Source organism: Spermophilus citellus (assembly GCF_964194105.1).
Source record: "Spermophilus citellus genome assembly, chromosome: 6".
Taxonomy (NCBI): Eukaryota; Metazoa; Chordata; class Mammalia; order Rodentia; family Sciuridae; genus Spermophilus; species Spermophilus citellus.
Genome location: NC_138187.1, coordinates 7,768,845 through 7,780,911, shown reverse-complemented (window position 1 = coordinate 7,780,911; position 12,067 = coordinate 7,768,845). Strand labels below are relative to the sequence as shown.

The following is a 12,067-nucleotide window of genomic DNA, read 5'->3' as shown; positions in this document are numbered from 1 at the left end:
ATAAACAGAGCTGGTATTTTGAAGTCTTGTTCCTCCCTCAGAAATGTGCCAGTACTGGGACAGTATCACCTGCTGTGTTATCTGGGAGATCCTTCAGGGAGTCAAACCTTGCAAGCAGGTACATTTGAACCTAGGGGCGCATTACCACTGAGCCACATCCCCAGCCCTTATTTTTATTTTAAGATGGTTTTGCCATCCTGCCTCAACCTCCAGAGTTGCCAGGGTTAGGTTAAATCCCCCCGCCCCCAGACGGCCCCTACCTCAGCTTTCAGAGGAGCTGGGATACAGGCATGGGCCACTGAGCCTGGCTGAATTCCTTAATCCTTAGCATTCTTGGGGATTGTTAGTGAAACATTCCTTAGAAATCAGAACTTTTGAAAGGAATGAGCTCACGTTACATTTTATGGTCTTTTAATGAGCAAATCCAAAGTTCTAATCAGTTGACTTCAACTTAATATTGTATATTCTGTAAGCGCCGGGAATTACCCAGCATGCCAGCTTGTTAAAATTTCGTGGTTTCAATCAATTTCAGGTAACCAATTTCTGTAGGTGGTGTTCATAGTAAAAATAATAGTGATGTCCACGCCGGCTGGCCGGGTCATGGCGGCTGCCCTGCTGGGGAGTTTTCGAAATTCTCGAGGTTCGAGCCTCCGAAACACAAGCCTGCTCCGCTATCGCTCTTCCGTGACCGGCACCCGCGGGTGGCGCCGCGGAACCCGAACCGCCTATGCAGGCGGGCCGCCAATTCCTGGTGTCGCGAGGCGCCCAGGCAGACGTCCAGCCCGGGCGAAAGCGCGGCCCGCAGCAGCTGGCCCTACCGCGCCGCTGGGACACAGCGTGGGAGGGCCCCCGAGCCACCGACGCGGCCGGAAGCGCCGCTTCCCTGACGCCGCGGCGCGGCCCCACCCTGCGGTGGGCGGGACTTCCGGCGGGCGAGTGACGGGCGCGGCTTGGGCAGCGGCGGCGGCAGCGGCGGCGGCCTGAGGCGACAGCGGCCGATAGGGGCGACGACGCGGCCCGCGGACCCAGCAGCCGGAGCGCCGCGCTGGCGGCGGCCGCCGCGATGATGGAGATCCAGATGGACGAGGGCGGCGGCGTGGTGGTGTACCAGGACGACTACTGCTCGGGCTCGGTGATGTCGGAGCGCGTGTCGGGCCTGGCGGGCTCCATCTACCGCGAGTTCGAGCGCCTCATCCACTGCTACGACGAGGAGGTGGTCAAGGAGCTCATGCCGCTGGTGGTGAACGTGCTGGAGAATCTGGACTCGGTTCTGAGCGAGAACCAGGAGCACGAGGTGGAGCTGGAGCTTCTGCGCGAGGACAACGAGCAGCTGCTCACGCAGTACGAGCGCGAGAAGGCGCTGCGCAAGCAGGCGGAGGAGGTGCGTGGGCGCGGGCGGCCGGCGGCCGAGCCCGCGGCTAGCCGCGGCTGGCTTTGAGCAGGGCTCTGGGCCGCACGTTCCTAGATTAGGATGCTCGGGCCTCACCACTGCGGCTTCAGACTCCCCACACAGGGGATTCAGGAGCCCCTAGGATCGGAGAGCTCAAAGTGACCCGGGCCGCTTTACTAGGGAGGGAACTGGTCCTGAGAAGTGGAGGGGCCCGACCAAGGTCACACACTCCAGAAACACCGGGCCAGGATGCGGAGTGGACCCAGACGCACGGCCTGCTCTCTTCTGGGTCACTCCTCCCCACATACCCAGCGGTGAAGCTGTGGCTGCCTCCCCCTGTGCTGGGCACCGCCCTCCACTGCTCTGACTACTCAGGGCCTTTTGATGCCCGACGGAGGTTTGGTTGGCTTTCTTTTTTATTTCCAGCCTGTGTAGTCAAAATAGTGATGAGGAGGAAGTAAAAGAAGAAAACCAAGCTGGACAACCTTAAGGCCAAGTTGTAGCTGTGTACCTAAAAATGTACACTACCTGGCTTAGGTACCCTGCTTTGTGCAGTGCCAAGGCAACCTCCAGGGAGGTGCCTCTTCCTTCCCACTTACACTCAGGCTGGACCATTGCTCTTAAGTATTGTGCCTGCACCTTGCAGAGAGATTGCTGTAATGCCCTTACCCTATTGCTCCAGCTATTTAGACAGGCTGCACAGAGAGCTGTGAGCTGAGCAGTAAGCAAATACCCTGGGCTGGACTGGCCAGGTGGAGGTGGCAGTCAGATGCTAATATTATGCCCTTAGGAAGAGTCAGGTACTATTACAATTGAAGAAAAGGGTTCAACCCTGTAAACTTGGTGTTCTGGCTCCTTTATGGAATCAAGCAGACATTCACTTTCAGTCTTGTGGAAAAGACCACTGCTCTTTGCCGGCTTATTTTTCTAGTCAGAGACTCCTGATCATGGATGTGTGCGATAGCCCAGGATCTGGACGTCATGGGCTGCAGGCATGCCATGGTGCAGAGGAGCTGGGATGAGCTGTCAGAGGATGCTGCCCTAGCCACTCTGCTCAATTAGGCTTAGTCAGAGATGGTAACCTGAGCCAGCTGCAGCCCTTCTGAGAAGACAGAGTCTGCAGGGTTTTTGAGGATAACCTTGAGCAGAGTAAACATCCCTGTCTTCTACTCACCCTGTGATAACCATAAGGAGATTCTTGGTTCTGATACTGAGTGGCCAGTTCTCTGGAATTGAGGTCTAGGGTGAAGGGCCCAAGCCGTGGAGTCTGCAGATACCATCTTGGGCACCAGCCCTGTCCTTGTGAGCGGCCTATCCGCCCGGTCTCTCCTCCTCTGGGCCACAGTGACCTCTTCTCTAAGTGGATTGATTGTCAGCCTTGGCATGTCAGTTTCGTCTCAGATGCTGGGCACCACTATTGGCTCTAAGTGGCCTGAAGAATCATGGTGAGGGTTTGAGACATCAGGCAGGACCCCTGGTGGGGTCTTGGACAGCAAGCCCTGGGTGTTGCCAGCTGTTCAGATTTTAGCACAGGTTCTCAAAAGGGTTGGAAAGGGGCAGCTGGCTGTGTGTGCCAGGCCTGAAAGGACAGAGGCTGGAATTTGCCCAGGTGGCAGAGTTCTTGCAGCAATTAAGCACCTAGCTTATGAGAGGAAAAATAAGGCTTCAGAGGTGAGTTTTAGTCATCGCTTGCTTTAAAATCTCTTTAACCTTAGAGAAGCTGCTAGTAGCATCCCTCACATCTCAAGTAATGCAGGTGGGTACTCTTCCCACAGGAGGTGTCTGTGGACATTTGCTGATGATGGACATTTGATGCCGTGTAAGAAAAGCATCCAAGTGGAGGAGAGTTTGATCCAAGACTTCTTTTTTCCTAGTCAGACAAAAATAATCCATTTCATAGAAGATAATTTGGGTAAGATCAAACTGGAAAGTGGGGCAGCTGGGATTGTGGCTCAGTGGTAGGGCAATTTCCTAGCATATGTGAATCATTGGATTTGATCCTTAGCACCACATAAATAAATAAATAAAGGTATTGTGTTCATCTACAATTAAAAATAAGAACTGGAAAGGGGGTGAAAAATCAACATAATCCCACCCTGCAGAGATGATGTCTCATGAATGAGTAAATACATTGAATCAGAAGTTCTTGCTCCTGTTTCCTATGTCAAAAGTAGTAAGTTCACTGCTTAGACACTGTCTGCCATTTCTTCTTCAGCCAAAGTGAATATTAAGAGCAGTTTTGGGTTTTTTTTTTTTTTCCTTGCTGTACTAGAACTAGAATCCAACCAAGTTGGATGCAGCTCTATCACTGAGCTGCATCCCCACCCCTTAAAAGAAGTTCTTAAATACTGTTTTTTTGGATGAAGCTGTTAAGATGTGGTGGCCAGAGCTGTTTTTCCTTGTTGCCTCCAAAAAGTTCTTCAACTGTAGCAGTACCAGAAGCTCCAAGAGCAAAGCAGTGTCACACTAGTCTCATTTTCATGGCACTGGGAATCAAACCTAGACCTTTGTGCATGCTAGAAAAGGGCTGTACCCCTGAGCTGTGTTCCCATTCTCCAAACAGAGTCACTCTGAAAGATGGAAACAAACAGGTACAGAAACCATGAGCAAAGAGCTGCATCAAGCCAGGGAGAACATGGGGGAGCCAGCTGGGGTTCAGAGGCCTCTGGAGTGAATCCTGCTGTTCTGTGGTGAGAACTTTCTGGGCTGCCATGGCAGCCCAGGTGGACCAGGGGGGCTGAATGTGGATGGAGGTCAGTTCCCTTAAAATCTGAATTAATCTTTTCTTAAACTTTTTGTTGCAATAATATACAGAAAAGTTGCAAAAATATTCTCCTCATGTGGATTCCCATATGTGAATCTTTTCCCATTTTGTTTTCTTTCTCCCCCCATTCTGCTAAGGCCTCGGGGTCCTGCGTGTCCCTATAGTCCCTGATATTCTGTAATGGTTCCTCAGTTTCTGCCCTTTGTGACCTTGACATGTTACAGCTCACATTAATCACTTTGCAGTGTATATGCTGGTCTGGCTTTCTTGTAACCTGGTAGCCAGACTCATTCTCTGAAGTAATACTCAGGGCTGCCGAGTCTGGGACATCTTGACTGCATGCAAGATGGGCAGTCAGGAGGGGCACAAGACAAGATGTGAGAAGAGGCCTGGTATTCCACTTCCTCTCCCCGTGTATCTGCTCCCCTTGCGTAGGACCCTGCCAGGGTTTTGCCCAGCCAGTTCCTGGCCCACCTGACTCCCTGGCATCTGACAATGTACTGGAGAGAACAAGAATGTCCCCAGCATTCACCTGCTATGCCTCTCACCCTGACCTCCCCAGCTAACTTCCAGTTTGTTCAGGGACAGGACCAGGGCTATTCTCTTCTCCAGCTAGCCTGTGTGAATGAGCAGGGGAGCCAGCTTCCCCTTTGCTCATCTTTCCATGCCGACACCTCAGTACCCAAGATCAGGGATTCTCTTAGGAGCAGCCCTTCTGTCCAGCAGACTTCTGTGGTGATGGGCATATTCTAATTTGTGCTGTCCAATCCAGTGGGCCCGTGAACATTTCCAATGTGTCTTAGGGAGCTGAGGAAAGGGGTTTTAATTATTTTTCTTCCCTGGTTCTGGGGATAGAAACCAGGTCCTGATACTTGTAAGGCCAGGTCTCTTCCACTGAGCGACACCCCAAGCCCTGGTTTTCCTTTTAATTATTTTATGTTGAGACAGTCGCCTGTGACCAGGGCACCTATACTAGACAGCACAACTGTGAACAGTCTGGCTGAGTTCCTTTCAAAGGGCAGGTGGTAAATGTTTCTAAGTTAGCTTCAGGCAAGAAAGGAAGATGCTTAAAATTGGGTTTGGATTTTTTCAGTGAACGCGTTCCAGCCAGAGGGACTTGTTTCTGCTACAGGAGAGCAGGTAGAGGAAAATAGGATGAGATGGAGCCAGTGGGAGGCGGTGCTAACTCTCTAGGAAACAGCAAGGAGGTGACGAAATTCCTGCAGGGCTGAGAAGAGGTCTGCTGGGAGATCCCTGGCTCCTAGAAGTCTCCTTTGCTGATGGTCACAGGACTGAACCTTTTACTCTGGGCTTCACTATCTTTTATCTTTTATTCTTTTTTCAGGGGGAGGGGTTAGCCATTGTGTTGAGGTATGGCTGGCATACACAGAACTGCACATGCTTAGTGTACAATCAACAAGGATTTTTGTTTTTTGGGTTTGAACCCAGAGGCACTCTACCACTGAGCTATAGCCAGCCCTTTTTATTTTCATTTTGAGTCAGGGTCTTGATAGGTGAGCTTGAACTTGATATCTTCCCACCTCAGTCTGGGATGACAGGTATGTGCCACACTCAGCTCAGTGTGATGAGTTTGGACATTGGTATAGACCCCTCAAACTATCCATCCCCACCGTGAGGGCAGTGAAGGTGCCCCCCCCCCATCCTAGAGCTCACTTATGTGATCTTGGTCTCTGTGTCTCCCTGCCTTCCCTACCCCCAGTTGACAACTGATCTGCTTTCTGCCCCATTGGTTCATTTGCATTTCTAGGACTTTCTATACACAGACCATGCAGTATACGCCCTGCTTTGTCTCACTTCTGTCACTTGGTATTGTGGTTCTGAGATGTCCAGGCTGTCACATGTGTTGTTCTTCACTGCTAGGCAGTGTCTCTGCCTGTTTGTGTGTCTGCCTGTTAATGGAACTGGGGGCTTCACTTTTACGTGGCCTTGGTGTGCATGCCATCTTGGGACAGGCCCTGTGCAGTGCAGGTGTGTAGGTGATGGCAGCTGCACCATTAACATATGCAGGAACAGTCGGGTGGGTGCAGTGGCCAAGTCTGTCATTCCAGAGACTCGGGAGGCTGGGACAGGAGGATCACAAGTTAGAGATCAGCCTCAACAACATAGACCCTGTCTCAAAATTTAAAAATTTAAAAAATAGCCGGGCACATTTTTAAAATTTTAAATAATAGTGGTGCATGCTTGTAATCCCAGCGGCTTGGGAGGCTAACAAAGGAGGATCGAGAGTTCAAAGCCAGCCTTAGCAACTATGAAGCACTAAGCAACTCAGTGAGACCCTGTCTCTAAATAAAATACAAAATAGGGAAAGAGATGTGGCTCGGTGGTCAAATAACCCTATAACCCTGAGTTCAATCCCCAGTACCAAAAAAAAAAAAAAAAATTATATATATATATACACACACACACACACATATATATATATACGTGTGTGTGTGTGTGTGTGTGTATGAATTTTGGCTGGGGCTGTTGCTCAGTGGTAGAATTCCCTTGAGTTCAGTCCCCAGTATCACACACACACACAAAAAGCAGAAATGTGTTCAGGACTGCTGGAGGAGGCAAAAGCCAGGAGACTGGAGTCTATTTTTGACCCCGTGTAGAGACTGGCCTGTTCTAAGAACACATTCCAGCCACTGGGGACCAAGTCTCGCCCTGAAGAAATACAGTGTTTTTCGACACATTTAGAGCCCATGTAGTCAGTCATTTGCAGTTAGGTTTTTAAGTGCCTGTGAGGATAGGAGCTTTGGGATGGCAAGTTGAATATGACAGATATCCTTGAGTATGTGCCTCCTCTCAGCTCTGGAGTTTAGACCCCATCCCCCATAGCAACAGATTCAAAGGAGGACCTCTTATTGAAGTGTTCTGGGGCCTTTTGCCTGCATCTTGGCTTCCCTTGACACTGGGTATCATTCCTTCCATTCTCTGCTTCTTGCTGGGGTCCTGTTCCCCAACCTTTTCCACCCTGGCCTTCCTACCACCTCTCCTCCTCCCTAGCAGATGAGTGCCCAAACAGATACTGCAATGGGTGCCTGCCCTGTGCCTTTCTTAAGTTTGGAATGCTCTTTTCTTGAGAGCCAGTACTCCTGGCCACAGAACAGGGGAAGTATTGGCTGGAGCAGCCACAGAGGATGAGTGATGTTTCCCAGCGTGGCACATGGGTTTAGCTTCTGTTTTCTTACTTCCCCTTGTATCACTGACATAATCCTTTTCTTTTCCCTGTCTTACCAATTCTTAAAAACCAGTATGTATTAAACTAGCTAGATGGGTTTTAGGCAGGCACTGGAGCACATATTCCCTTTAATGTAAATGTGAGGAATGCTTGCTGTGTTCCTGGGATACAGCCATTCTCAGAGCCATGTTGGAGTACAGAAGTATCCCTCCTCACTAGTGTGCCATCCAGCAGACCTTGGAAGCAGTTTCTGACACCCAGGGTCACCCTCAAGACCTGCTCTCCTGCTTTTCAGACCTAGATTTAAGACAGTCATGGGAAATGGAAAGGTGGTTTGGGTCCTTTGCCTCTAGCCAGCCTGGGGTAAAATTCTGCAGTGTCAGGCACACGCCATCCCCTGGGAATCGTAATTGGTTTTTCTCCCTCCATTGGATGGAGTCCTTTCGGTGACCCTGGTCTCTAGGACATGTGAGAACGAATTCAATCTGAAATGTCAATTTGCGTTGCTGGTGGAATTTCCTTGCATGTGAAAGTGTCACAGGTCTGCCTAGTGCTTGAGAGGCAGTGACTGGTTGTTGCTGCACTTCTGGGAATTCCATGCTGACCTCTGTGCATTTGGCAGGAAAGGTCAGTTGAGTTTTACAGTTGGAAAGAACCTTGCATTCTGGTGAACACTAAGAAGAGATTTCTCTGATACTAGATGTTGGAAGGGCTTGTGCTGTCAGATTATTTTAATACATAACTTCAAATTCACCAGGAAACAAATTCTGATAAGCTGGCCAATATATAAGGGGTAAAGCGGTTTTCAAGTTAACCTGGAAAGAGAGATGTGAGAATAACCAAGGAAATGCTGGTGAGGAAGGTTTGTGAGGAAGCACACCCCTCGGGTTCAGGACTGTGTTTGGTACCAGTGTGCCTGGAACAAACCCTCTTTTGGTCTGATCAGAAATAGACTGAAACGGTGTGATCTAGCACATGAGAAACGCAGCACTGTGCAGTGACAGGGCAGGAGAGGGGCAAACGTTACCAAGGCACCTCCCACACACAGACCATAGGCCACAGTGCCAGCACAGTGCAAGGCCTGGGTTTAGTTTTTGTTTTATTTTGTTTTTATGATACTAGAGACTGAACCCAGGAGTATTCTACCTCTGATCTACACCCCAACCCTTTTTATTGTTTTACTTTGAGACAGGGCCTCACTAAGTTGCTCAGGCTGTCTTCAAACTTGTATCTTCATGCCTCAACCTCTCGAGTAGGGAGGGGATCACAGATATGTACCACTGTGCCCAGCTAAGACACAAAATCTTGATTAGGTATAGTGAAAATCCTAATGAATCAGTAAAAACAATATAACAGAATGAGTGATTTCCAGAGGTAGCCTATATAAAAAATACACTTGTGAAAAAGTTTTGGTGTCATCAGTGACAGGGGAACTGAAATTGCAGCCAGCCAGTCAGCCATGCCACCTTTCTCCTCGCAAACTAACAGAGACCAACCCCATCTTTTCCAGGGACTAAGTGTGATGCTTGGTGTCATCAGTTAGTCCAGTAATGGTGGGTCCTGAGCTGAGCGGTGATTGAAATGCCGTGGGAATAGTCGAGGCCCAGCTGTGTATTGTGGAGCCTGTGTTCAACAATTCCTAAACAGCAAGGCTTTTAGCAAGCAAGTGCCTCCTCCAGGTGGGGCTCTGTGGCAGCCTATGTGCCATGGGAACATGAAGGGTGCCCAAGGAGTCAGAGTGCCCATGTATTGTGTTAACTGAGAAGTTTCCAGAGGTGTTTGGTCTAGAGTCCCCTGTTGCTTGCTTTCAGGACTCAGCTATGCTAAGATTTGTCTGAAGGGTGCCAGCACCATAAAGGGTTGGAAGCCAGAGTCAAGAATGGGGAAACCCCCCATTCCAACCCTCCCACTGTCCAGCTCATGGCCTCTCGAGGCTTGAAGCCCATGGCCCTTCAGGTGAAGAAGGGCTGCAGTCCCCTTCTGGCTGCTCACCTTTATAACATCTACCTATTTGTTGTTTCTGTGCATAGAAATTCATTGAGTTTGAAGATGCCTTGGAACAAGAGAAAAAAGAGCTCCAGATCCAGGTGGAGCACTATGAGTTTCAGACACGCCAACTGGAACTGAAAGCCAAGAACTACGCCGATCAGAGTAAGTAGTTGGCAGGAGAGGTGACACGAGAGGGAGCATGTGCATGGTGTGAGGCCCGGCTGGCTGGGGCAGAGACGAGAGCTTCTGGTGAAAGGAGATTAGAGGAAGCCAGTGATTTTTCTCAACTACTTGTTTAATCTCCACACTAGCATGTGTTTCTGTAATCACCTCAGGTCCTTTGTGGAAGTGAGAAAAATAGATAAGACTCCTAATCACAAGGCTCTGCTGTTTTATAGTGAAATCTGACCTGAAAATGTCCACTCCGTGGTCTTGTGGTCCTGCTGGCTTTTTGCTCCCACCTGCCTGGGGAGTGAGTGACTGGTCTTTGTCCGGCTGAAGGTCCATCCACGACAAAGCCATTGCTGTCATGGCAGTGCCTAGGAGAGTCTCATGGTTGGCCAAGGGTGTCTGTGGGAAAACCCTGTCCCGGCAAAGCAAGGCGAAGAAAGGGTGTTTTGTGGCTTAGCGGTAGAGTGCTCATTTAGCACGTGCGAGGCCCTGGGTTCTATCCTCAGCACCACATAAAAATAAATAAATAAATAAAGGTATTTAAAAAATAATTACAGTATATTATTTTAAAAAAATAAATCCGAGGGCTGGGGTTAGAGGTATTGTGTCTAACTACCATTAAAAATAAATATTTTTTAAAAATTAATTTAAAATAAATAAATAAAATCATTACCATGAGAACGAGTATTTTAGTCTTCGACATTATACTAAAACTGTTGTCATTAGCTGTGTAATCTTAGTCTCTACAAAGAGGTGTTTTATTGAAACCCATATTGCCACTTTACCTGATTTCCCTGGATGGCAGGAGCCTTTTTTTTTTCCCAAAAAGTAAGAATCAAATTGGGGGAAAAACCAGTTTGCTATGTTGGGCCTCTCCCCATCCTTAGATGCCTTCCGCAGCCAGCCATTTCCAGGTGCACTGGTATTTAACCAGCCAGCCCCCAGCCTAAAACCCTGCTGTAGGCATTCATAGGAAGCCCTTTCTGGAGTTCCCCATGCACTGGTGTTCCCTTTACTTAGACTATGTGTCATGTGTGAAGAGAGAAGAAAGATTGCAACTAGATTGCAGGCAGTGATTACTTGTTGGGTAGGCACCAGGTGAGAGGGGTCATAGAGATGCCCTGGGACTCTAACACTATGTTCCTCTGCAGGAGAGCACAGTTAGGCAGCCAGCCTCTCCAAGGACAGAGCAGTGGCCGGGTCAGAACATGCCTGACATGGGTTGTGTGTTGTGCACCAGCACCTGTAAGTCCCTTATGTGTTGGGTGCTGGTGTCCATAACAAGCCTTCTAGGCTTCTACCTCGAGCTGGAGCTCCTGTTGCTTCAGCGGGATCCTGAACCACCAGACACACCAACCCAGGCTGCACAGCAGTGACCTCCACAGACACCGCCAGGCAGGCCACCTTCAGGTCGAGGAGCAAAGCACACCCTGCAGTGAGAGATGGAACCATGTCATTTGATAAATCAACTGAAAGCAGACATCAGGAAGCCAAGGAAGGGTGGGAAGGTCTCACACTGAGGATGGGGTACTGGCTGCTGAAGGATCATGCCACACGAGTCCCTGGAATTGTCTGTTTTATTGTCCTGCTTCTACTCTTCTTCCTGGCCCTCCCATCTTGCTGGGCTGCAAGGACAGAGGGCTGAGCAGAGCCACAGGGGGAGGCATCTAAGATCATTGCATGCTGGCTTTTGGCAGGACATGGGGGCATCACCCGGCCCCTGCTGCCAGTTAGCCTCTTGGGCAGTTGTCTGCTTGGGCAGGCACACGTGGGGCCAGAGGGGACTATCCCAGTGTCACCAGTGGCCACCAATTTAGGGAGGCCTTACTGTCAGTCTCAAGGAGCCATGATTGTGACTTGGTCTTCCCAGACCTCAGCATGTGTAAGGAGTCCTGCTGTCTGTTCTGCCAAAGTGCTGTCACTCTTAGGAATGTCTAAGAGGTTGTCTCTTCCCACAAACATCTCATTCCTCTTTCTTTGCTGCGCTGGGATGAAACCAGGGCCTCCCATATCTTAGGCACATGTGCCACCACTGAGCCCTCACTCACCTTCAGTTTTGCCTCCATCACCAAACTTCCTGGCTGACCTGGGTAGAGATTGCTTCTGGTGTATCTGCTTGTCCTGGTTTTCTTTATAACTGAGTAAAGTGCTCTCCCACAGATAGCACACACCATGCCTGTCGTGTCTGCCCTCCAGCAGTCATGGCCCTTAGGGCACGAGATGCTACACCAGCTTCTGGTCCTGGCCTGGGAGAGGGACCAGCCTTGTGGGAGCAGGCTGTGTGGCTGACCCATAGGCCTTGTGTCTTCTAGTCTCTCGGCTGGAGGAACGGGAATCTGAGATGAAGAAGGAGTACAACGCCCTGCACCAGCGGCACACGGAGGTGGGCACCAATGGGCCTCCCTGGGTAGGAGGGGCCTGAGCTGCAGCCCACACCTGCTATTTGCTAGTGCCACCTGTGTCTGGAGGGAAGCTGTCTACCTCGGCTGGTTTGGCCCCTTCCCCTGGAGTTGCCTGTTTTCCTTGGAGCACAACTGCATCTGAATCTTGGTGGTGAGGGGCCCAC

At 49.9% G+C, this 12,067-nt stretch overlaps 1 protein-coding gene across 20 annotated transcripts in view; it reads left to right on the top strand.

The window, feature by feature from the left end:
• The first annotated feature begins 922 nt into the window (after positions 1–922).
• The window catches only part of MAPK8IP3 (mitogen-activated protein kinase 8 interacting protein 3), a 38,797-nt gene continuing 27,652 nt past the window's right edge, over positions 923–12,067 (top strand). For all 20 annotated transcript variants that reach the window (XM_081298504.1, XM_081298503.1, XM_081298497.1 and 17 more), the window contains exons 1-3: positions 923–1,381; positions 9,372–9,492; positions 11,814–11,884. In XM_081298504.1, the coding sequence (XP_081154630.1) occupies positions 1,064–1,381; positions 9,372–9,492; positions 11,814–11,884 (510 nt within the window). In that variant the 5' untranslated portion in view covers positions 923–1,063. The remainder of the gene's footprint in view (positions 1,382–9,371; positions 9,493–11,813; positions 11,885–12,067) is intronic.